Genomic DNA, 27100 nt, shown 5'->3' on the forward strand with positions numbered 1-27100 from the left:
GAGATTCCCCCATCTTCCACAGAGCAAAACATGCTGGTCAGTAACCCTTGAACTGTTCTGAGTAACCAATTGAAATCTTGCCAACCGCTAGTTCCTAGGATGTATTGAATATAGCTAATGCTTTGTAACAGTCAGATGTAACAATGTTTTGGAACATTCTGTCCTTGGATCTTACGATTTTCAGATTGCTAGCTTACGTAACCAAATTATAAACAATAAAAATTGATTTTATCACACCTCCCGACTTCCAAGAAAGGAAGCTTCCCAAGGTTGGATATTTCAAGTATCAGAAGTCCAAAGTATTTTCCATTAAATTTTAATTCTACATTTATTTGTCCAGGAATAATATTTAATACAGAGTCAAATCCTCACACACAACTATTTATTTCCCATTTCTTTGCTTTTTAAAATCATTTGTGCTCTATCCTTTTCTAAATAATGTGCCATTACCGTTGAGTGAGTATTTTGAAATAATTGCTTTCATGATTATTTTTATTTTCTAGACATCATGCTGAATTTTCGGACAACATATGTCAGTAAGTCGGGACAAGTTGTCTATGATCCTCGCTCAATCTGTGTGCACTATGCAACTACCTGGTTCTTCGTGGATCTTATAGCTGCACTTCCCTTTGACCTTCTCTACGCATTCAATATCAATGTGGTGAGTCTATCTGCTTAGGAAATATTGCGCTGTGTAAAGTTACAGATTACAATGCAAACAAATGAACAAACAGCACTGCTTCATGCTCTTTAAAGCTATGTATCTTATGTCTATTTGCTTTAAGTTTGGAAACTAATTTTAGCAGCCCAGAATAAGACAGATTCTGCCATCAGCTTGAATCAGCATTGAGAGAAGTGGATTGATTTAGTTCATGTGTTTTAAAAAAAAACTTTCCACATTTCCTTCCCTTCACCATGTAGATACTGCCACCTGCTTATGAAACATGCAGCGAGCCCTTTGGCAACACAGCAAATGATATTGGAAACACAGAAATGACAGGCAAGAAAGAACCATTTGACCCACCAAGCCTAGCCCACACTCACGGTGCATAGAACCTTGTGATGAGACATTTACTATACCCCCATTCTCCTGAGACTCCTGGAAGTGGCAAAAAAAATAGGAAAAACTGAAAACATTAAGGAATGTAGAAAAGGATCTGGAAAGTTCCTCCCCAAGCCCCTTAGGTAATAGAAATCAGTTCACAACTTTGATTTTCCACTTGGCATGCATGACGTCAGACAGACATGTTCTTTTCTAGTTTGACTAATCAATGAGACGCCAAGAAATTGAATATACACTAATTGAATGAAGAGTCTCTTCTTCATTTTTGAACTGGCTGACTTGGCATAGGAAGTGGCAATGGAGGAGTGTTTGGAGTCTGAGGTTGGGTTAGACGTGGAAAAGGTGCAAGCCAGTTTGTTAATGCCTTTCTCACTTTCAAAATCTCAAAACTAACAGAGTACAGCAATAGATTGGAGATTTGATAGGAGAAGAGGGTACAAGGAGATAATGTAAATTGAAGCTGAGTTGATTGTGGGCCATTGGTCTCCTCTCTGACTGGGAGCATTGACAAAGTTTGTCCAATAACAGATCAGTAACCTGTGTATTGGCCTTCTTAGGTGAGGAAAGTAATATTTCATCCTGCAAAGATCCTGCAAAGATTGCCAGCAAACAGAACGAGGCTACAACTGGATACAGATTAGAATCTGCAGTGGGTACATCCTCCCAATTTCTTATTGTCTCACAGAGGGCCAGAAATTAAGATGATGGATTTTGGAAGTAAACCATCTTGTTCCCAGCTGAGGTATCCATTGTAGTATTTACTTGCCTTGTGTTATCTGCCTGCTTTGACTGATGCAGCAACGTATAATTTGGTGTTGCTTTCACTCACAGTAAGTACGCTTTGGATGTGTTTTTTAATCATCTACAGAGGAATATGAATCCCAGTGGACAGAAACTGGGAAGAATTAGTCTAAGCAACTTTTCTGTAGTTTCCAAAAACTAGCTACCATATGATTATATAACTAAACAAAAAAGGATAATGAAAACTGAATTTGTAACACTTTGTTCATGTCAGGTTCTTGCTCACAACCAATCCTGAGTTTGGGTTCCTTTTCAGACAGTGATCCAATTCCCTTTCTGAATTTGAATCTGCCTTAACTACACTTTAGAGCAGTGCATTTCCAAATCTTGACCACTCAATCGTTTAGATGTTATCTTTATGTCTTCTTTATCTCCTCCTTTTGTGAATAACCTTCAATATGTTCTCTTGTTCTCAATTCCAATGGGAACAGTTTCTCTCTGTCTATTCTGCCTGGTCCCTCCAGGATTTTGATTCCTCAATCAGCATTGGATGGTTGAAAATATTTATGGCACAAGAAAAGTCTGCATTTGTGGATGAATCTGGGCCTTTTATGTTACTAGTTCTTAATTATTTTTGAAACAACCCACTGAACTACCCTCAAATCAAGCATAGAGTCACTGATTCCAAGCACTGCTACCTTTCAAACTGTCCTGTCAAGACTATGCTTTTGTAAATTATATTTGTGGTTGCAAGATTTTGTTTTCGTAGTGTACTGTTGGATAGTTTGGTCCAATGATTTGTGCTGGAGTCCAACTCTGGCAAGGCCTTCTAAGCACACAAATACTAGGAAATACCATTTAACATTTTAATATATACATGCTTAAATAAAGCCTCAATAAGTGAATGCCAGCTGGATCTAGTTAAGTGCTTTATTTCAATACCAAAATGTTTGGAGTTACTTCATGGACTTACAACCTACACATTTTTCTTGAGAGTACAATACAGTGCTGAGAATATAATTTTTTTTTTGCTAAACTACTTCACAACCAAGTGAGACTGATAGTGCCTTTAATTTGGTGGATTTTAAAACACTGAAGCAATTTTGCATTTGAGATGGAAAGAAATTACCACTTATGATGGACTCCCTGTTGTGGCAGGCAGCAGCAGCATCTCTCTGAAACACGGTAATATTTCCAGAACTGAAATTACAGGAGTACTCCCAGAACATGAATTGCCTTTGTCTGCGCTGTTGTAAGGGAATTTTCATCTTCCATTTCCAGTCATTAATTGGTTAGCCAATGGACTTTTGAAGAGGCTAATTAGTTTTCAAATTTGACTAATTATATAGTTTGTGTATATCATCGCTATCTTTTCCACTTCCTCTTCAATTGTTGATCAGATTTAATTGCCCAGAGTAAACTCCAGGAACTAGATCATTTAATGAAGTTTCAAGGTCAAATAAAACAGCTCAAATAGTTCCAGTGACAAGGTGATCATATTATTGACTGAAGACCATGAGATGAAACAAGGTCAAAAGAAATCATCAAATGAAGTAAAAGAGGTATATAATTATTTTCATGAGCTATAAGGAGGCTGCAGTCTCTGGCAAGCAAGCTTTTGTTGCCCACCTCTAATTGTTTCTGAGAATTCTTTGCTTCATGTAAAGTTTTGCCAAGTCACAACAGAATATTGGCAAGTCACGGAACAATATATTTCATAAAGCTCCTTGCAACGAAAAATCTATTTTTTTTTCCTGAAATTCTCTTGTTCCTCTTTGGATAGTGCCACTGATTTTGAAAAGGAAACCGAGGAGGCTATAGGGTTTAATATCTAATTCATCAACCACACTTCACACAAGGCTGCACTATGTCAATGCTACACTACATCAATTAAAAAGGCATCTGTATGGGTAAATGAATAGAAAGGGTGTAGAGGGATATGGGCCAAATGCTGACAAGTGGGACTGGGTCAGATTGGAATATCTGGTTGGTGCAGATGAGTTGGACCAAAGAGTCTCTTTCTGTGCTTTGTGCCTCTATGAAGCCTGCGTCCAAATTTGTGCTCAAAGTTAGTTTTAAAACACTCTTGTTCCAAAATAATACAGCTTTAGTTTACACATAAATTTAGATTGATAAATTGAGCAAATATCTGTCATTTATAGATGACAGTTTTCTGTAACATCCCGCAATAGCTTTAGAGCATTGGTTTCCAAATTGAGATATCCATACCTCAAGTGCCTAAGGGATTGCAGGGGGCCCTCTGAGTCAGTCACACTTCTGACATCCTGTCCGACTTCCTTTTTCCATCATCTTATTTCAGTTGTTAAGCTACATACCTAAATACAATAGATAACCTGGTTTTCTTTGGAGAGTCGACTCTGTCTTGAGGTAACAACGTTTGAGGATGAGCACAAAACATCCGAAACCCACTGCTGTGATCTTCCCTGAATGCAGTGACACTGAGGAATAATTGTCTGCAACTCTATTACTGCACGATGTATTGGCACGTATTCTGCGACTGATAATCAGCAATAAACTGGAAGTAGCATTCTTGGCAAAGCAATAAGCCTTCTGTAAGTTGAAAAAGCATTTTTGTAATGGAATTCTTTAATTTCCACAGTATTTTGGCGTTCATCTACTGAAAACTGTGCGCTTACTACGTCTGCTACGACTGCTTCAGAAACTGGACCGCTACTCACAGTACAGTGCTGTGGTCCTTACACTGCTCATGTCCATGTTTGCCCTGATAGCACATTGGATGGCCTGTATCTGGTACTTTATTGGACAGAAGGAAATTGAAGCCAATGACCTTTCCACCTGGGAAATTGGTAAGTGACACTACTTTTTATCGGAGTTATCAAAATGTAATAAGGTTTCTGAATCTGCACAGCAGAAAAGGGATAGTTTTTCACAGGTAAAATATCACTTGAGGCAGGAAGAGATGGCAGTGATATCCGCTTGTTCAGGTCTTTTGTAATTTATATTTGCTGGGGTTGTTTTATTCAAGAACAGTGAAAGGCAGCCCTTAATTTCCACCCCATAAAAATTGCACAATAATCTGCCAACACACCATATGGCATTGTATTGCCTATTTTCATTGCAAACATTTACAATATTCCTTTTTTAATGTCACTTGACAGTACACAGGAAGCAATACGTTCACAGGCTCTGAATTCAATTGGGATAAAGACATTTGTTTGATGAAAATTCTAAAAGGAAGCTGGTTGAACAGTAATGATACAGAAAGGTGCTGTGAACCTGCTGTTTTTTAATACAGTTTTAAAGAGCTTCTCTGCTGCAAGTTGTCCTCCAATAAAAACCTTGAATTAAATTTCATCCAAATCAAGGTCTGTTTTAAGAGTACCAAGAAGAAAGTCAGAGCTTTTTTTAAATTAGCAAGCCTGATCAGGAATACTTATTGTTACATGTCATCAAAGTAATGTGAGTGACCTTTAAACTTGTATTTGCCCTCAACTGTGATATTTCCTCTGGGTGCTCCAGTTTCCTCCCACAGTCCAAAGATGTGCAGGTTAGGGTGGATTGGCCATGCTAAAAAAAAATTGCCCATAGTGTTAGATGAAGTGATAAATGTAGCAGAATGGACCTGGGTGGGTTGCGCTTCGGAGGGTCGGTGTGGACTTGTTGGGCTGAAGGGCCTGTTTCCACACTGTAAGTAATCTAATCTAATCTAATCACTAGCTCACCAACCAGAATCATTGGTTCAATGTTCACTTTCGGAGTACACAATAAAAACTTGTATTTATATTATGCCTTTCACAACTTTAGGACCATAACGAGCTTCAAGTTTTAAATGTTGGCACGGTACAATGTTGGATACATTGTAATGATGGATATATAGCAATCTTTCATAATCTGTAAGGTGATAATCACCAAATAATCTGGTTTTTTCGAGGAATTTGATTTAGAGACAAATCAACCAGGACAGTGTTCCACTCTCCTGCTCTTCTTTGAGACAGCATCGTGGAATCTTTTACCTCCATCTGAGATGATAGACGGAGCCTCGGTTTAATGACTAACCAAAAGACATCGCTCCAGCAGTGCAGCCCTCCCTTGATTCTGCACTGGAGTGTCGGTCCACATTTTTGTGCTTGAGTATCTGTAATGGTGAAACCTGAATTCACAGCCATTCCCACACTAAGGCAAGAATGCCTCAAACTGAACCATAGATATAGCTTTCCAAAGTTGATGGGGTTGCCTACTGAGAATTTAGATCTCTTGCAGCAATGAATGCCCTGGGGAGCAAAGACTAAATTATAACAGTTGTGCTCCACCTCGAACAGTTGTACTCCATGTTTCTCACCCAACTTTTGGCTTCCAAATTTCTTACTGAGGGCTCACAGTAATTTTCAGGCCTTGAAATTGGGTCATAGTGGGAACACATTCAGGGAGTCCTGGCCTATTCAATGCCAATTATTCAGTGGGAATGTTTAATGATTTGATTTATTTCTTGTTGCATGTACCTAAGTACAGTGAAAAGCTTTGTGTAAAAGCAGTACAGGCAGATCAGAGTAAACAAGGATGCACAGATCAAAGAGAGAAAGAAGAACTTAGAGGTGTATAGGTTCCATTGCACAGGCCATGAACTAGACAAGATCAACATTAGCAAGATCAGCATCATTTGGAGTTAGAGAGCCCATTCATCAGTCTAATAACAGCCAGGAAGCAGCTGTTTCTTAACCTGCTGGTGCATGTGTTCAAGCTTCTGTATCTTCTGTCTGACGGAAGAGGTTGGAGGAAAGCGTTACCAACATGTGGTAGGTCTTTGATGATGTTGGCAGCCTTTCCGCAGCAACGAGCTGTGTAAATGGAGTCCATGGATGGAAGGTTGGCTTCTGTGATGGTCTGGGCTGTGCACACCACTCTCTGTATTTTCTTATGGTCGGGCAGAGCAGTTGCCACAGTTTGAGAAACTGGTTCACAAAGCATTCAGTTTGTGAAGGAAAACATCAATAGAGTACATTTTCCATTGTGGGAAATCCATGCAAGCATTGCACTGTCATATTTCATGGGAAATTGTTTTTATTTATTTGTAAACAAATGAAACAGCTTTTAAACCTTTTGATACAAGACACAGGATTATTATATTGTAGCACATTTCAGTTAAAGAAAATAATTTACTCTTTTTGACAGACAAGGTCTTGCAATATTATAAAATGGGTCAAATGTATGTGCAAGGGGAGATAGGGAAGAACAATCTCTGTCAGAGTGAAAAATTCCAAGTTCTTCAACAGACTTGCCTAGAAGGAATTCAACAAAAATCTCCCTTTGCTGTAGTATCAGAGGACGCAGGAAAGTACAGAACTGGAAGGGTCTCTGCCTTCTTTAGAGAGTGTTTCAAAAATATAAAGACAATCATCACTTCCTCAAGCATTCTGCGAAAAAAGAACACATTATCTTTCTTGATTGTCTTTCTGGGAAGTCTGTTTCACACATCCATTGTCTCATATGTAAAGTAATTGAACCTGAAGTGTCTGCGTCTTCCTTCCTGTGAAATTACTCAAGATTACCAATCTGTAAGGTTCCTCCATATTCCAAGAGGAGGAGTAATAGATTTCCAAATCTTTAGATTTGCATCTGACCTATGGGATACTCAATTAACACAAGTGGGTGAGATGACAAGACAAAACAGTCAATTTCAGCTTGACTATTGGAAGGTATCCTGTTAAAATGAAATCTGAAGGATTGTCCAGATGTTTCAACAATGCAAGAAAATGTAACAATGGATTCAGAATGCCGCAGGGCAACACCTCTCTTTTCAGATACTTCCCTGAAGCTGATGCTGCAGACTGTCAGGACCCACAAAATGATTCAATTTTCATTATGGCTAGAGATTTCAGAAAAGTGCAGCTGGGATGCTGTACCACTAGATACAACACTGGAAGAGGTTTCATTACCCATTTAATACCTGGGCATGGCACATTATCCTGCTGTGCATCTAAACCAACCCCCCCCCCCCCCCCCAATTCTTTCTCAAGCTGAATCCAGTATGCTGCATAGAACATTCTATTTCCTAACAACTTGGCTAATCAATTTGGCATAAATACTTCTATTGAACCATGAAAGTAATATTAAATTAAAAATGTGATGTAAGGATAAGGTTGGTATTCATGACTTTGAAATATGGTGAAATATTAAATAGGCAGTTGTCCCCATTCAGCTTCAACTACAGACTGCACTTGTTTTTGACTTCAGATATGCAATGACATGCTAGCTCATCAAAACAGGCCAACTTACACTATCAGTAACATAAAAGGAACTACTGAAGTCTTAAAGAGTGAAGAAAAGAATAGTTAGAGGAACAAACCAACCAAGTAGGTACCAAAAAGGAAATTGGTGGAAATAATTCGCATAGCTCAGCAACTGAATGAGCACTCTGGCTGTGTATTCGCGAATTAAGATGTTGCTAATGTTACAGTAAAGAAGGAGCTTGAGAAATTGGATAGGAGGAAGATAGATAGAAATAAGTAAATGATTGGAACGGCTCAAAGTAATCATTTTCCAGCCAGAATGGATACATCTTGGGTTGATGAGAGAAGCAAGCATAAAAATATGAGATTCTAGTCACAATCTTTCAATCCTCTTTCAATACTGATGTAGTGACAGATGAATGAAGGGTATTACATCTCTGAAAATAAAATAAATAATCAAGCAATCATGAGCCAGTCATCCAAATGTCAGTGTTGGGGGGTAACATTATAGAAACCATGATCTGCGATAGAAATTAACTTTCAGTTAGAAAATCAGGAGATAATAAATGACAACCTATGTGGGTGTTAAAAGTAAAAACTTGCAAACACTATTGAGTTAATGAAATTAGATGAATGATGAAGACTGTTGATGTTATGTATGTGGATTTAATAAGGTGTCCTGTTCTAGTCTTACATATTACCAAAATTAAAGTCCATTGGATGAGCAAATCCTGGCAGTCACAATATTGATACAATATTGACTATGGGACAGAAAAGAGAAAATGGTGGTGAATGGATGTTTTGCAGAATAAAGGGACATATATTGAGATGTCCTTTAGGTATAAGTATTCAGATCGCTGCTCTTCTAATGTGTATTAATAATCTGAGTATAATTTAAAAGTTTGTAAATGACACACAACTTGCAAATGTAACAAACAGTGAGGAAGAGAACAGCAAACTTCAAGAGGACATGGACTGCAGAAAACAGCAGATACACAACAAGTCTAAGAAATGTGGGAATCCATTCAAGAAAAAAGAATGAGAATAGGCAATTTAAACTAAATAATATACACTATTATTGCCCTAAGTTCCATTATAGCGAAGAAGGTGTTTCCATGCTTGCCTTTATTGGTCAGGACATTAAATATAAGAGTTGGGAGGTCATGTTGCAGCTGAACAGGGCTTTGGCTAGGCCACTTTAGAAATTGTGTGTGCAATTTTGGCCTCCCTCCTAAAGGAAACTTGTGAAATTTGAAAGGATTCAGAAAAGATTTGTAAGGATGTTGCCAGGGTTGTAGGGTTTGAGCTACATGGAGAGGCTGAATAGGATTGGGGCTGTTTTCCCTGGAGCATTGGAGGCTAAGGGATGACCTTAAAGATATTTATAAAATCATGAGGGACATGGATATGGTAAATAGACAATATCTTTTCCCTGGGATGGGGGAGTCCAGAACTAGAGGGTATAGGTTCAAGGTGAGAGGGGAAAGATTTGAAAGGGACCTCAGAGGCAATGTTATCACGCAGAGGGTGGTGTGTGTATGGAATGAGCTGCCAGAGGAAGTGGAGGAGGCTGGTACAATTACAACATTTAAAGGCATCTGGATAAGTATACGAATAGGAAGGGTTTAGTGGAACATGAGCCAAGTGCTGGCAAATGGGACTAGATTAATTTAGGATATTTGATCAGCATAGATGAGTTGGATCGAAGGATCTCTTTCTGTGCTGACTATGACTCTACGTCAGCCACCCACGCCAAGTCATCTTACAGTTTCAGGCATCCTTTTCTGCTTACCTTGCATTCCCATCTGACCATCCGTCGTTGATAATTATCATCAACTTAATGCAATGTCAAACCTAGACTTCACCTTCACCCTTCTCAATTGTTCTCCATCCATTGACTGAGCATATTCTATTGTTATCATAGGTCAAATCCTTCCCTCCTTGTTAGCAAAGAATACACAGAGGGGTCTCTGAATTAAAGCAGCCAGGACAGCAATGAGTGCCATTGCTGATGCCCTTACTACAGTAAGTCTCTCTCCCAACTTCCTGTGCCTGGTGTTGTTCCTCTTCCACCTCTTTAAGAGACAGAGTGCTCAACACATTCCTTTTCTTGGAGTTCTAGTCTTTGTTGCTTTGTTATATTGTGTGAAACACAGTTTAGCGCCATCTGTCCAATGAGAGGAGTCTCCAGACCTGTCCAGGCATCTGAAGCACATTTTTAATATCCTGTGCAGAGACAGCTCACATGTCAGTCTATAGTTTTATGCTTGAGTATCTGGAATGGTGAGACCTGAACTCTCAGCCGTCCAACACCAAGGCAGGAATTGAATTACAAATAAAGCCTCATGTAGGGCTTTCCAACATTGAGGTTGGGACCTCATTAAGGGTTGCCAGTTGAGAATCTCCCTCCTCAGAGGCCCATGATCTGGGCAAATGACAGTCTACATTTTTAGAAATTATCAAGGACAAGAAACAAAAGCCAATTTCAATCCTAGTCATGTGTGCTAGTGAGTTGAGATATTGTTGTGTATGAGCTTGGATTCAACTTCTAGTGTGTTGGAAAGTCACAATCAGAGAACTATTCACCGACCATCCCTGCATTGCAGATGAAAAACTCTCTCACTCAGTGTGCTAGAAGCTAGTCAACAAGCCAGACAAAAGACACAGGACAAAAAAAAATTCAGCTAACCAGCAAAGACAAGTAGCTCAAAACCAACAGCTTAACTACCAAAGTTCCACTCCCTACTCTTCATGAGTGACCTATAGACTGATTGGTAGATCTTTTAACTTTGTTATTGCATTTTTGAGTATTGTTATTGTATTGTATTTTTGAAATCAATTCCCATTTCCAATCTGTTTGTATGTGTGTCGCATTGTTATTTCTTCTCACATTTAGTGACTAATAAACTCACTATTTTGTTAACTCAAGAATGCCTGGGTTAAATTAACTCTTTTTAAAAATAAATCTATTTGATCTGGGAGAAAGTTATCCATGAAGAAGGGGGTCCTTTCTAATTAACCCTGTTGTGACCAACCAAGAGGGCACATGAATAAAGCAACTCTCCTGGGATCTTGACAATCTGAAACCGCAATAAATTCAGTAACCCTCTCTAGTGACAGGATACAGTATGAGGTACTGAGTCTTCCTTTTTCTTTTACTCTGAGTTTTTACTTCTCATCAAGACAAGTTGTCTGATTTCACTCTCTCTTTGGAGTTGAAGCTTTTTAAAATTCCATCTCTTTCCAATTTTTCTTTGCCTTTCTTTTTCAGTTCTCTTTCGTGTCTGATTTAAATTTTCATCCAGTTTTCTTTCTCTATCTTTTCCCTCTAATTCAATGTTTTAATTTCTAACTGAATCTTGGCTAATTCTAGCAGTGATATTTCCCTTTTTTTCACATTTCGCTTTTTTTGAATCCTAAATACTGAGCATTCATCTTGGACATCACATACTTACACCACATACTAAGATCCTGATTTTATTTCTACCTGCAATTAACCCATTAACACTCTCAGTCTAGCCTTCATCAAAGATTTCAAATAATCTACTGTAAGAAACTGCAGCGAGTTGTGAACACAGCCCCGAGCACCATACAAGCCAACCTTCCATCTATTGATTCCATCTACGTTTCTTGGTCCCTCAGGAAAGCAGCCAACATAATCAAAGATCCCTCCCAGCCTGGTTATAATCTCTCCCAACATCTTCCATCAGGAAGATACAAAAGCTTAAACACATTTACCAACAGATTCGAAAACAGCATTTTCCCCACTATAATTCAATTTCTGATAGACCTCTCAAATTTTAAACTTAATGTTGATCTTGTTCTTCACTGCAGCTGTAACATTGTGTGCCTCGCTCTATTCTATCACCCTTATTGATTTTTTATGGTATGATCTACCTATTTTGCATGCAAAACAGAACTTTTCACTGTACCGATGTACACATGACAATAATAAATTCAATTTTAAAAAATCAAATCAAAAATCTCCTCCCAGAAAAATGGTAACAGCAATCAAACCCATTTTGAAATCCTAATGTAATTATATGTCACAATTTTTACATCTGTGTCCACTCCACCAATGTACTAATTTTTAAAGATCCATAAATCCCTCTTGAAGAAAGTTATTGCATTTCCCAGCAAGAGCGCCTACTTTGTTATGATCCCAATTAATGGTAATACTGGGCAAGTCAAATTCCAGAGTGGAATCTGGCTTAATAAACCATACATTTTATCTAAGTATCTTGCCAATGTTCTTTTAACAAACAACATCTAAAAGTTTATTACGTACAACAGGAAAAATAACACAAACTTTACAAGAACTAGTTGAAACAGTCTTATTACAAATGTCAGAAATAAAGATTCAACCCTTTTGCCCTCAACAGCAACCTTATAGACAGTCTAACATCAGTCTAGTACCGTTCTGTTTCCATTTCAAAATGGTCTTCAGTGGGCATGACTTGGTTTCTTTTTAATTAACTTCTGTATTTACTCACATTATCTGCTTTAGTTAATGTCTATTCATGAGACCTTTGAACGAATGGCTAACACAGCTCACTTATTTTGTTATCTGCTTCCTTAAACATCTTTTCCCCAGCTTTCTGTTACTGGAGCTTTCTCTTCCTGACATTAGACCCATCAGGACTTCTTTCCTCATGCCCTAACTATTCTGGAGACTGCACAACTGAACCGCTTATCCTTTCTGAGTAATTTATTTCTATCTAAAGCAAACCTACACTTTCATTGGCATTCTATTCTTTATCTTGTTCTCAAGGGAAACTGTCTCTATATCCTTGTGTTACCACTGTTCAATTTCTTTTCTTCTCCCTTTGTTGTTCTAAAGCATTGATCATTCACCTCAAGGCCTTTTTTAAAAAAAAAGTAAAGGTCTCACTTAAATGTATATCAGCACAGTCCCAGTCATCCCCACGCAAATCACAGCACGCAAAAAAATTTAAATCTTTTCGTCCTGAGCTTACACAATATGGAAACAGAAATGAAACTTAATGCACGTTGCTGTCCACATTTCAAACTCCTGCCTCCATATAATAATAATAAATCATTCACCATCGTCCCAAGTGAAGAATCCTGAATTGTACATTTGCTCTCAACATTTCCCGTTTTATTCTTACACAGTGATTAACTCTGATGTTCTAAACACACAAACTATGGCACATTGCTTTTAATTCCAATAATATACAACTGATCAAATAATTCAGATGCACGTTTTGACTATTCCTGAAATTTAAACCCTTGATATCAACTTGTGTATGATATTTATCATTCTATATCACTTTCGAAACTATTTCTAATCTAGGTCGCAAACAAGTAGGATTGAGACTTTTGTTTTATAATAATCATAATTCTAAATATCGATTGTGCTTTTAATTTGTTTTTGTTTAATCATTTATAAGTACTAATTTAGAAAATATGGTCAAAACAAGTTACAGAACTTGAGCAATAATTACATTACATGTCAAAAGCAAAGAGAGAAGAGAGTTGAGAGGTTAATCCCAAGAAGTGTCGTATTCTGCATTATGTGACAGAAATTGGTCCTGTACATGTACTGCATATATTTTTGCAGAAACCTGGAACAAATTTGCTGTGATTGAACGGTCGATGATGAATTGGTTATTGAATTTACCTCTGTTGTCAGCTCAATTGACACAGCTCAGAGTATTGACACAGACCTTCATAGCAATAAGAAAACACCATGGATATAAAAAATATATAAAGACACCACGAAGAAGATTGTTGTCTCACCACTTGGCAAATAAGCATCTCCTGGGCAAAGAGTAGAGAGGAAAATCCAGGGAAGGATTAGGTGGTTTGTTGGAGGGAGGATTGCATTTTGGTAACAGAGTATGGCTGCTTATTTTTCAACTGATGGAAGGGCAATAGGGCAATTGTTGCCTCCTACCTTTTTGTCCAGACAGTGTAGATGACAATCAACAGCCATTTTGTTTTCTCATTAAATCCTTAAACTTACAGCCAGGGTGTAGTTTTCAGAGTTTTCTTGGATTTAATCACTACTTTGAGCTATTGGCTTGATAAATAATGCTTGGTAAAGTTCAGTCATCTAAACTCTGGAACTCATACTAAAAAGAAAATGTTCTCAACAGAGCATTCATTGGTAAAATTCATTTCCCCAACATCAAATGTTGTGTAGCAGTAACTTCCTCCAATTAAGTCTATAATAAACTATTTCCTTACATCCCCACCATTAATTCCCCCAATTATGGATCATATTGTAATCCAGATGAAGAAGACTGAATAATTGTTACATCAATCATACATGGACCACATTATACTGTGAGAGAAGGTGGGATCTACTTCACACAAAATACCTATTCTTCACTGACTGTGTTTTGTTGGAGAAATCGTGTTGCTTTTTCTGGGGAATATTATTACAGTTTTAGTCATGAGTACTGTTGATTGTTGTTGTGGTTCTGCTCGCCGAGCTGGAAGTTTTTGCTGCAAACGTTTCGTTCCCTGGCTAGGGAATATCATCAGTGCTGTTGGAGCCTCATGTGAAGCGCTGCTTTGATGTTTCTTCCGGTATTTATATTGGTGTGTTCTTGCCGCTTCCAGGTGTCAGTTTCAGCTGCAGTGATTTGTATGTGGGGTCCAGGTTGATGTGTCTGTTGATGGATGTTCTTGCCGTTTCCGGGTGTCAGTTTCAGCTGTAGTGGTTTGTATATGGTGTCCAGGTCAATGTGTCTGTTGATGGAGTTTGGGGATGAATGCCATGCTTCTAGGAATTCTCTGGCTGTTCTCTGTCTGGCTTGTCCTATGATAGTGGTGTTTTCCCAGTCAAATTCATGTTGCTGGTTGTCTGAGTGTATGGCTACTAGAGATAGCTGGTCGTGTCGTTTTGTGGCTAGCTGATGTTCATGGATGCGGATTGTTAGCTGTCTTCCTGTTTGTCCTATATAGTGTTTAGTGCAGTCCTTGCATGGTATTTTGTAAACTACGTTAGTTTGGCTCATGCTGGGTATTGGGTCCTTTGTTCTAGTGAGTTGTTGTCTGAGCGTGGATGTTGGCTTGTGTGCTGTTATGAGTCCTAAGGGTCGCAGTAGTCTGGCTGTCAGTTCTGAGACGCTCCTGACGTATGGTAGAGTGGCTAGTCCTTTTGGTTGTGGCATGTCCTCGTTCCTCGGTCTATCTCACTAGAACTCACTAGAACAAAGGACCCAATACCCAGCATGAGCCAAACTAACGTAGTTTACAAAATACCATGCAAGGACTGCACAAAACACTATATAGGACAAACAGGAAGACAGCTAACAATCCGCATCCATGAACATCAGCTAGCCACAAAACGACACGACCAGCTATCTCCAGTAGCCATACACTCAGACAACCAGCAACATGAATTTGACTGGAAAAACACCACTATCATAGGACAAGCCAGACAGAGAACAGCCAGAGAATTCCTAGAAGCATGGCATTCATCCCCAAACTCCATCAACAGACACATTGACCTGGACACCATATACAAACCACTACAGCTGAAACTGACACCCGGAAACGGCAAGAACATCCATCAACAGACACATCGACCTGGACCCCACATACAAATCACTGCAGCTGAAACTGACACCCGGAAGCGGCAAGAACAAACCAATATAAATACCGGAAGAAACATCAAAGCAGCGCTTCACACGAGGCTCCAACAGCACTGATGATGTTCCCTAGCCAGGGAACGAAACGTTTGCAGCAAAAACTTCCAGCTCGGCGAGCAGAACCACAACAACGGATACCCGAGCTACAAATCTTCAATCAGATTTTAAACTGTTGATTGTATTTTGCAAAGATTCTTTTTAAATAGTGCATTACTGAACTGCATTGTTTATCAAACCTGTTTCTTAAGACTTTGGTTTCTATGAAATAGACCGTTTGCCCATAGTCTCCATTTTGGTAGCACCAAATCACTTTCTCTGGCCAGGGTTTGAGACTGAACCAGACAGTTCATAACTTTGGTATTGTATTTAAACCTGAGCCAAGCTGCAGCCCTTAAATCCTCTCCATCACCAAATCTACCTACACTGCAGCATCACTTGACTCCACCCAGGCCTCAAACTATCAACTGGTGAAACTCCCATTCAAGTTTATTTTTAAGCTCTAGATTTAATTATTCCAATGCTCTCAAGGGTGACCTCCCACCTTAATTCTTCTGTGAGCTTGAGAGCAACCAAAATTTTTTTGCCCGTGTACTAGCTCATACTGTGTTTCAATCACCTATGATCCCTGTGCTTAAGGGTCTATAAGGAGCTATACAAATACAAGTTGCCATTATAACTGATGCTTTTAACTGTGAAAATCAGCTTTGTAAACTTGGAGGTGACCTTCCTCAGCAGCACTGTATTAGAGCAGAGAGGAATTTTGGGATAGTGTAGGGGGACAAGCTGAGAATAGTTCACTAGTCGGCGCAACATCGAGGGCCGAAGAGCCTGTTCTCCACGTACTCAGAGAATCCTACAATGCCTTTGACACTGGCCACTTGGAATGCTTATACTGCAGGAAGCAATATCTGTTCCAAAGTGAAATTTCAGAATGCAATTCAATGCATTCATCCCAATTTTAATTTATTCTTTTGACAGTTACTTCTTCCTTTTGATGCGACTCCACAAGTGCTAGCAAAGCTTTTGTTAAGCAGCCATTGCAATTCTCAAAAATAAAGATGCAACTCTGTTTACGTTCCAAACGAGTATGATCCTACTCAATATCCAAACATGTGTAATATCACCTGGCAGGTTGGGAACATTGTAAGGCTTTTCCAACTCATGACCATATTTTTGTTCGATCCCAGCTAAGACCAGGTGGTTCAAAGTTTAAATCTGGAAACTTTGACACTGTATTGCTCAAGTGAAGAATCTCTTATCCAGTTCTAAATTATTGGATCATTTAAATTCTTTATTCTAAAAGCATTACTTTGACTTTACAAATACCGTTATAAAACTAGAAATTGTAACATTATCATTTCTATTTAAACAAGTGAAAAGGATAAAGGAAAAGTAAAAAAATTAATTAGAAGAGCTTTGGAAATTTTTCAGTTGAATATCAGTGAAAAGGTCAAACTTGCTGGATTATTTGATGATATTGCTATTTTTAATTCAGAAGAAACCTTGACGTGTGTTCTAATGTCTGTGGATTTAGTATCATGAATTATTTTTAAATCTACTTGCCTAAACATTTCACTGACAAAACATTCAAATGATCAGCTGAAAACGTTATTATGTTAGCTCCTTGACCAATGTTAGTCATAAAGGCTAAGAATGTATCCAGTCACAATAAGCAATAGCATCGTGAATGCATTTGTGAAGAGCCTGTTAAAAGTCCAGTGCAAACTCAAGCCCTTAAGATTGATAGAGTTCTGTGCACTGAAAGCAAGTTGTTGTTGCTGCTTTGGCCAGGTTTTGAGAGGCAGATCACTCAATGCCTGAAGATTATGTTGGTGAGGCTGCTGCCTCACCAAATATAACCCTCAGGTACGTTTGGGATGGCGAAAATGATACCTTTGGAAATAATTATAACATTTCAGTGACATGAGCTCAGAAGCTATTTTATTTTACTGATTATGACCAAACTTCACCTTCTTCCAAATGGATTCTGTTCACTCTTCACGAAAGAGAACAGTAATACAAATATATGACAGTCGCCTTTATAGTATATTAAAGAAAATTGTTTTTCGTATACAATCCTTTTTTTCTGGCAGCTGGCCAGTCATTCACCAAAGCCAGCCTTCTTCTTAAAGAGAAATTGCTTATATCTTACTGGCCCGCTTCCCAACATGTCACACACATCTTTCCTGCCCCAGAGCAGATTAGAGTTGGGTTCTCAAACCTCTCGCTTCGGGTTTGGTGAGACAAGTGGTCAGTCAAGTATTACACAGCCTCTTTTCCAATTCCTAAAAATAATGTCCTATTCTTAACATGAATGGAACATCTTGAAAACAATAAATTAGTCAATTTATTTTCTCAGTTCAAAGCTGTATGAAAGTCACAGGATTGCACAGAGCGAGTTAGCTTTAATGAGAATCGTCCCATCAGTCCCTTCACTGTGACAAATTTGAATGGCTCCTTTGAGAACTTAAAAAGTAATATTTTTAATAATAGAACGAAGGAGCAGTGTTTTTTTTCCTGTGAAAAGTAGGTTAGAATCTTTTAAATAATAACAGGATAATAGTTTGAACTAAAACCAAAATATGTTTACCCGGGAGCACAATATAGAGAAGCAAGATGTTGGACGAGGGTCACGACCTGGGCCTCAGTGCATTAGTGATAAGGAGAGGCTTGATAGGCTCGGACTTTTTTCCCTGGAGTGTAGAGAGGTTGAGGGGTGACCTTATGTAGGTTTATAAAATCAAAACGGGCATAGAAAAGGTGCACAGCTGAGGTGTTTTTCTCCAGGGTAGGAGAGTCCAAAACTAGAAGACATAGGTTAAAGGTGAGTGGGAAAAGATTTAAAAGGGACCTGAGGGGCAACGTTTTGACACACAGTGTGGTACATATATACAGCAAGCTGTCAGATGTAATGCAATTACAACATTTAAAAAGTAACTTGTGTATGTACACGGATAGGAAAGATTTAGGTGGATATCGGTCAAACTCAGGCAAATGGGACTAGTTCAGTTTAAAAAATCTGGTCAGCATTAACGAGTTGGGCCAAAGAGTCTTTTTCATGCTGTATGACTCTGGGATAGGGCCAGACACTGGACCCTGACTATGGGGAGCATTCTCTGCTGACATTCCCTGTGGTTGTCAGGCATTCTTTCAGTCAGGCCTTTACCACGAAGTGGCAGAGATGGAGGAGGTGCCTGGTCAGCCTTTCTTTGTGCAGTGAGTGATGTTCATAGCAGTCACAGGTTAAACCAAGAAGCCATGAGGGATCTGCTTGAGGCCTATGCTGAGGCATGGAGAGGAGGCAGTGGAGTGGCCATCCACTTATTAGAGATCTAGGAGCATGGTTTGGACAACATGAAATCCCTCTGATTCTAAGGGGTCTTGAGACCCTGGAAGTATTGTTTATTGCCTGGATACAAGCCATCATGTGGTCAAGGAGAACTAGCAAAAGAATATCTATGAATACGCTTGCTCAGCCCTTAGTTTCACCATGTTCAATTTCTGATGGATAGGGTTAGGAAACAATCAAAAAAATGTTTGGGATCAGGACACATCACTCCTGCTGAACTCAAGGCAGACTGGCTCCTTTTTGTTTGAAACATGCAACACGGCAACACCACTGATTCACACAGGTTCTCAATGACTTTTTTTCTGAAGAAGGGTTCCGTATTGTCAAATTAACTGTTAATTCATTTAAGATAAGCTTTTTATAGGTATGTTGTGGGTAGAATAAAACTATCACTAGAATTTCCATGCATTCTCTCTGCTTAAATTCTGTGTTACAAAGAGCGTAGAGGCAGCTGAACACAATAACTGACTTACATCTGCCTGTTGGGGTACTTTAAGCTTATATGGTGCCTGTTCAGAAATAGATGCATGTTAACCATTGGGCCTGTACTCAATGCTGTTGGCCATCATTTGACAAGTTGTGCAGCTAAATCAGTAAACAGAGAACAGTGACTGTAATTCCAAAGTACTTTATTGGCTCCAAATGATTTGTGATGTCCTAAGATCATGAAAGCTGGAAAGCTGCGAGGTCTTTTTCTCTTTTCTAACAAATCCATGTTCAAACAAATTGATTTACAGCCAATTAAGTATTTGAAGTCTCGTTGCAGTTGTACAAACAAGCTCCCACAAAGTGACAGTAACCAGATAAACTGCTAATTGAGGGATAATTATTCACCAACGCAACCCTGGTAACTCCTCTGACAATGTAGCACTCCCTCAGTGGGATGTTCAGTGTTCATCCAAATATTTGTGCTCACATGCTCACTTACCCACAACCTTCTGACACAGAAATGAGAGTTTTATTTTAAAGTTTATGAGCGTTGCTGGCAAGTTAAGCATTTGTTACCCGTATCTTAATTAGCTTTGAAAAGTAGTTCAAAGTTACCGTCTATCTGGTATACATGTGCCCATAGCACTGTTAAGAAGAAAATTCCAGGTTTTTAACTCTGCAACAGTTAAAAAATGATGACAGTTCCAAGTCTGCACTATATAGAGTGGTACACCATGGAAACAGGCCTTTCAGCCCATCAAAGGCGAAAGTGAGGACTGCCAATGCTGGAGATCAGAGTCTAGGTTAGAGTGGTGCTGGAAAAGTACACCTGGTCAGGCAACATCCAAGGAGCAGGAAAATCGACCTTTCAGGCAAAGTCCCTTAATCCTGAAAGGATGATTTTCCTGCTCCTCGGATGCTGCCTGACCTGCTGTGCTTTTCCAGCACCGCTTTCAACCCACCATATCAATATTGACCAACCAACACCAAACACATGGCCTACTATGCCCTGGTATTTTTAGCACTTCTTAAGTGTTGTAAGATTACATGCTTCCACCACCCTCTCAGGCAGCACATGCCATATGTCTACTACCATCTGGCTCATATCTCCTCTGAATCATTTACTCCTCACCCTGAGCTTATGCCCTCTGGTTGTAGACATGTCTGCCTTGGGGAAAGGATTCTCACAATCTATTTTGTCTATTTCTCTCAAAATTGTGCACACGTCAATTAGACCTCACCCCCCAAACTCCTCTGCTCCAAGAAAAACAAACTAAACCTATTCAGTCTCTCCTTATAACAGAGACCTTTCACTTCCAAGGCAATATCCTGGTGAACCTCCTCTGCACGCTCTCTAATGCAATCACGTCCTGATAGCATGGCGACTAGAACAGCGTACAAATGATCCACCTGTGGCTTAACCAATGTTTCGTAAAATTGTAACAACACATCGTTGCTCTTATATTCTACAGCCCAGCTAATGAAGGCAAGCATCCCATATACTTTCTTCATCAGCTTGTCTCCCTAGGCTGACACCTTCAGGGATTTATGGACTTGTACACCAAGATCCTTTTGTTCCTCAGTACCTAGTGACCTACCTTCATTACACGTATCTTTCCCTTACCAGACTTCCCAAAATGCACTGCCTTGCACATAGCAGAATTAAATTCCATCTGCCATTGCTGTGCCCAATTTACCAACATCAGACTGCAGCCCAAGACCATCCTTCTCCTGATTAACAACACAATTTTTGTATCAATTCCAGATTCACCATTTATATCTTTTACACTCACATGAAATATGTAAATATACATAATAAACAGCAAGAGTTGCCAGCATTGAATCCCGTAGCATACAACTGATCACAGGCTTTCAATGACAAAAATATTCTTCCACCATCACCCTTTGCCTCCTGTTTGTAAGCTAATTTTGGATCCCATTTGCCAACTTGGGTAAAGTGGTTTAGTGGTTAGCACTGCTGCTTCATAGCACCAGAGACCTGGGTTCAATTCCACCCTCAGGCAATTGTGTGGAGTTTGCACATTCTCCCTGTCTCTGTGTGGGTTTCCTCTGGTTTTATTCCACAGTCCAAATTTGTGCAGATGAGGTGGATTGACCACACTAAATTGTCCTATGGTGTCCAGGATGTGCAGGTTAGGTAGATTAACCATGGGGTATGCAGGGTTACAGGGACAGGTTAGGGAGGTTGGTCTGGGATGCTCTTTGGAGGGTCAGTATGGACTCAATGGCCTGCTTCTACACTGTAGAGATTCTACATTCCAACTTGCCTTTGATCCCATGGGCTCTTACCTTTTGAACTGGGTGTTGGCAGAAAGCATAGTACGTTTGAAATTTTCCTACTTTCCAAATGTCAACTTACCCACAAGTTGCTTTGCCCGTCTATGTTTGTCAGTTCCTCTCTTGCTCTGCCCCATCTCTAATAGGACTATGTACTGGCACAAAATGCTCTCCAGGATGCAGTTTAAAAATACCAGCATGTGTAATCCTTTCAGATGAAGGTGATCCTAGTTAGTGTTCACGAAGTTGAAATCCCGACAACTATAACCCTGTTTCTCTCACACCTTTGTGATTTCCCTACATAACTGTTCCTCTACATCCCTCTGACTGTTGAGATGCCCTTCACATAATCCCAGCAAAGAGATCTCCATTTTTGTATTTCTAAGTTCTACCAAAGTGGTCTCATTTGAAGACCCTTCTGCAACATCCTCTCCTGTTACTACAGTGACTGCTTTCTTTATCAATAATGCAATGCCCCCACCTTTCTTACTTTCCTCCTCTTCCCCACCAGCATCTGAAACTTCCATATCCTGGAATGTTGAGCTGGCAGTCCTTTCCTTTCTACAACCATGTCTCAATGATTGCAACAATATCATGTTCTTATGTGGCAATCAGCGCTCTATGTTCATCCATCTTACCAATCAAGCTCCTTGTATTAAAAATAAATACAATTTAGCTCCAACGTGAATTATCCTGCCCATGTCTTCTCCACCAACTGAACTGTTGTAGCATTCTTTCTATATTTGATTGAATATTGCTCCCTACATTACATCTACTCTGTGCCCTATCCACCTGCCAAATTAGTTTAAAGCCTCTCCAAAAGCAACAGCAAACCTCAGGCATGTGACTTAAACCAATACTGCTATATGCACATTGAAGCAGAGGTCTGGACTATCTTGGAGCTGTGAATGACTGCGTATGCATTTTGCCTGGGATTGATTGCTCCTTATCTCAGATTCTTCAACATCTTATGTACTGTAAACACTTTTTTTTAACATCAGTACATAATATAGCTGTACTGTGTTATATCTACAAGCTAACTTTTCATATGTTCATTCTAGAATGATCTCTTTCGTAGCAAAAACAGGAATGCTGATATGAATGGCAATACTTTGGGAAAGAGAGAGATGCAACAAGACTTGGGTATGTTTGTCCACCAGTCAGTGACACTTCTTCACCCAGAGAATGGTGATCCTGTTGAATTCTCTTGCCCCAACTGCTTTCTGTGGCAAAGTGTTGAATATTTTGAGGGAGGAGCTTGATATAGTTCTTAGGTCTAAAGGGATCAAAGAGTATGGGGAGAAATAGGGAGTTTGGTTTCCCCGATGGACAGAAGGACCGCATCTGGAGCATCGGATAGAGTAAACTAGGTTGGAAGAGAGGCAGGTGAACCTCATACTGAATGGAGGCTGGAGGGATGAATGGCCAACTTGTGTTCCTATGTTCAATGTTTCTTACTAATGCCAGAGTTACATAATCATTCCACCATCATGATTAAACATGAAACTTCTTGTACTAAAGTCAGGATGTTTTATGACTTGGAGGGAATCTAGTCACGCAACCAAAGCCAACTTACGGCAATTGCTTAGTGCCTCTTGGACGGTGTGCAACAAAGGATACGAATTCAACAGAGTAATGTGGATTTGTGAATACACAAAATGTGTACATTTTCCTGATCTTTGTCTTGAGGGATTCCCAGCTGCAGTCCTTCTACACTTGGATGTGTGACTGCTGACCAAAAGCAGGGATGGAAGCAGTGAAATCAACCTTGATTTTTCCTACATCATGCCTCACTGCACATAACTAAAGGAGCCATAACTGCTAATTGAATGCCAAGGATTTGGACAAGTACTAATATATTCATTGTCCCTAAAGATCTGTTCTGAAACTTTTACAAGCTAGGAACAGGAAATATCTACAAATGTATGCATGACGTTAAAAGGGGAATACTCAAATTTTGTTTTAAAATGTAATTATCAGTTCAATATTGTCACAGAAATACTAATTATGAAGTTGTATCTGCAAAGAAATCTTTCCTAGTGTGTTCAACACTTGTGCCCAAAAGCAAACTAATCTAAAAATCACAGATTACCCTGCAGGCAAAGAATTCTCAATCACGTACGCTGGTCTCATTAAGCCAACAAGAACGCTGCAACTTTAATCATCAGAATGTCATTTTAATTTTCATATAAAAACTCCTAGACTTAAGTATTAGTATTCAATCTGATCCACTCTAAAACAAAAAACAATTCTTTTTCACCAATTAAGTTCAACCTTCTGTAATTTACTTAATTCTCTGCAAATTGTAGCTTCTGAGAATTAGCACAAACTTAAAGGGTCTAGAATGTACTATTTCTTTAATTATGTTGTCTGCTGCAAGCACTTGACAGCAGCTTTTTGAGTCAAAGTAAAAAAAAACTTGGCAGCTGTGATAACACACTGTGGGGTTTTTAACATCCTTTGGGTATTCTAATTACATGTTGCTTACATATGTCATGAGACACTTTGCTAATCCAGAGAGTTTGACAATATTCCTTAAATTTCCAGTAACATCTTGTTAAAAGTGGTGATCCAGGCATTATTCTGCATACCCAGACAAAACAGTTGTCTAATGACTACCAGTGTATGAATTCGTTACCGGTGTATGATTGTCACCTGATGAAGGAGCGTCGCTCCGAAAGCTACTGTGCTTCCAATTAAACCTGTTGGACTATAACCTGGTGTTGCGTGATTTTTAACTTTGTACACCCCAGTCCAACACCAGCATCTCCAAATCATGTAAGATTTCAACTTTCTCCTTCTGTGGAAATAGTGCTGCTAGCATTTCACAAGAAACAGGAACCGAGAAAGCACAATAGAGCTGTTGTATCAGGATCTGAATAGCCATGTCTGTGGCTCATCCCAGATGTCCACCTATTTGAACAACACACTTTTCCTCCCTCTGTCATCCAGACAGCCCTCCATCGCACCACCTCCATTCCCCGTTCCACTGCTCTAAATACCCCCTGCCTCCCAACGCAAGTAAGACAGAGTCCACCTTGTCCTCACCTACCAACTGATCAGTCTCTGCATCCAACACTTCAGCCTTAAACATTTCCACCATTCCAACGAGACCCCAAAACCAAGAGCAGCTTCCCCTACCCATTCCCCTCCACCTTCTATAAGGACCGTTTTCTTTGACAATCCTTGGTTTGTGCCGCTCCCCCCACCACCGCCCTTACCCCGTTACCTTGCCCTGCAACCAGAAAAGATGCAAAATCTGCCAGCACACACTCCCTCACCTCCATTCAGGGCCTAAAACAGTCCTTCCAAGTGAGACAAAGGTTCACCTGCCTCTCTTCCAACCTAGTTTACTGTATCCGATGCTCCAGATGTGGTCCTTCTGTACATCGGGGAGACCAAATTTAAACTTAGAGAACATTTCACCATGCATCTCAGCCAGGCCCGCACTGGCCACTGGACCTCCCAGTCAGCACCCATTTTAATTCCCCTTCCCACTCCCTTTCTGACATGACCATCCTCAACCTCCTCCATTGCCACAATGAACCAAATCGCAAATTGGAGGAATAACACCTCATCTTCCGCTTGGGCAGTCTACAGCCCGGAGGACTCAACATTGGACTTCTCCAATGTCAAATAACCTCCCTTCCCATCCCCCGACTCCCTTCCCAGCCCCTTCCCCTTCCCTTCCATTTCTCTCTGCCACTGACTGGATTCATTCCTCTCATTGACCAACCAGGTCATACCCTCTACCAGTCTCCACCTTTCCCCACTTCACCACCTCCTAATGCTGCCTGGCTTGTTGTGTTCTTCCAGCCTTCTGCCAATCTGTTCAAATGGGCAAGTTATTGACAAATGTCTATCTTTCAAATGCAAATTACGCCAGTTTGAAAGGGTTTGTTGCATGACCAGCGGTTGAGAAAATTACCCACAAAAAAACGACAGTGCTTTCAGCAAGGCAATGACAATGGGGTATATTTTCATTCCCAGCATCTGAGGTCCCAAGAGGAACTCCTTGGTGTGGAGAATCTAGATGAGATTGTTGTCCTGAGAGCAGAGAAGGTGAAGGAAGATTTAATAGAGGTGATCAAAAATTATTAAATGTTTTGCAGAGGTAGACAATTTTATAGGAGGAACTTCTCCAAATTCTCCGAATTTGAGGAAAGACATTCTGGCTATTGAGGGAGTGCAGTGTAGGTTCACGAGGTCAATTCCTGGAATGGCGGGATTACCTTACACTGAAAGACTGAAGCGACTGGGCTTGTATACCCTTGAGTTTAGAAAACTGAGAGGGGATCTGATTGAGACATATAAGATTATGAAAGGATTGGACACTCTGGCAGCAGGAAACATATTTCCACTGATGGGTGAGTGTCGAACCAGAGGACACAGCTTAAAAATACAGGGTAGACCATTTATGACAGAGATGAGGAGAAACTTCTTCACCCAGAGAGTGGCGGCTGTGTGGAATGCTCTGCCCCAGAGGGCAGTGGAGGTCCAGTCTCTGGATTCATTTAAGAAAGAGTTGAATAGAGCTCTCAAAGATAGTGGAATCAAGGGTTATGGAGATAAGGCAGGAAGAGGATACTAATTAGGAATGATCAGCCATGATCATATTGAATGGCGGTGCAGGCTCGAAGGGCTGAATGGCCTACTCCTGCACCTATTGTCTATTGTCTTCCACTGCTAGGGGGCTTGGTTACCAGATGATGCAGATTCTGGGTAATTGGCAAAAGAATCAGGGTCACAAGCAGTTGTGAATTTGAGATATTATTTCTCCATGATCTGGAATGTGCTGTCTGAAAGTTGGCAAAAGCAAATGCATTAGTAACTTTCAAAAGGGAATTGGATAAGGAATTAAAAATCGTTGCTGTTGAAAACAAGTGAATCCAATTGAATACCTCTTTCAGGGATCTGACACAGATTCAATTCATCAAATATCTTCCTTCTGTACTTCTTAGAAACTCAAACCATTTTTATTTTAAAAGAACATTACTCAACCTCAACTGGCTGCATGCTAACTTCTCTCCAAACTCCTTAAGTTACTCTGAACAGCTGACCCAGTGCTACATGGAAAGTTTGGATTACTTTTCCATGTATCTCAGCAAATAGATTTGATCAGGCTTCAAAGAGAGCAATCAGTACAGCTATCTGATTTCTCTGAATTTAGTTACAAAAGAAGGCTTCAACTAAAGCAGTTCAGGACAAGTTTGTTTGATACCTAACACAGTATCAAAGGCTTGTTGCAGTCGGACTGCTTCCATCAAAACAAGTTTCCTCCATCAGTGTAACAGTGCCAAAAGTAGAATTGGTCTCTGACATTCTTAACAACTTTAACACCTCATCTTCAGTGTGGATCAGATTCTTGCAATGTGCTTATGGCAGAGAT

General features: G+C 39.7%; 1 protein-coding gene across 1 annotated transcript in view; it reads left to right on the forward strand.

Moving 5' to 3' along the window:
* The window catches only part of kcnh3 (potassium voltage-gated channel, subfamily H (eag-related), member 3), a 703578-nt gene that overhangs the window by 488843 nt on the left and 187635 nt on the right, over positions 1-27100 (forward strand). Inside the window, exons 7-8 of the mRNA XM_060828128.1 lie at positions 504-661; positions 4425-4632. Of these exons, the coding sequence (XP_060684111.1) occupies positions 504-661; positions 4425-4632 (366 nt within the window). The remainder of the gene's footprint in view (positions 1-503; positions 662-4424; positions 4633-27100) is intronic.

The sequence above is a fragment of the Hemiscyllium ocellatum genome, chromosome 7 (genome assembly GCF_020745735.1).
Source record: "Hemiscyllium ocellatum isolate sHemOce1 chromosome 7, sHemOce1.pat.X.cur, whole genome shotgun sequence".
NCBI lineage: Eukaryota > Metazoa > Chordata > Chondrichthyes > Orectolobiformes > Hemiscylliidae > Hemiscyllium > Hemiscyllium ocellatum.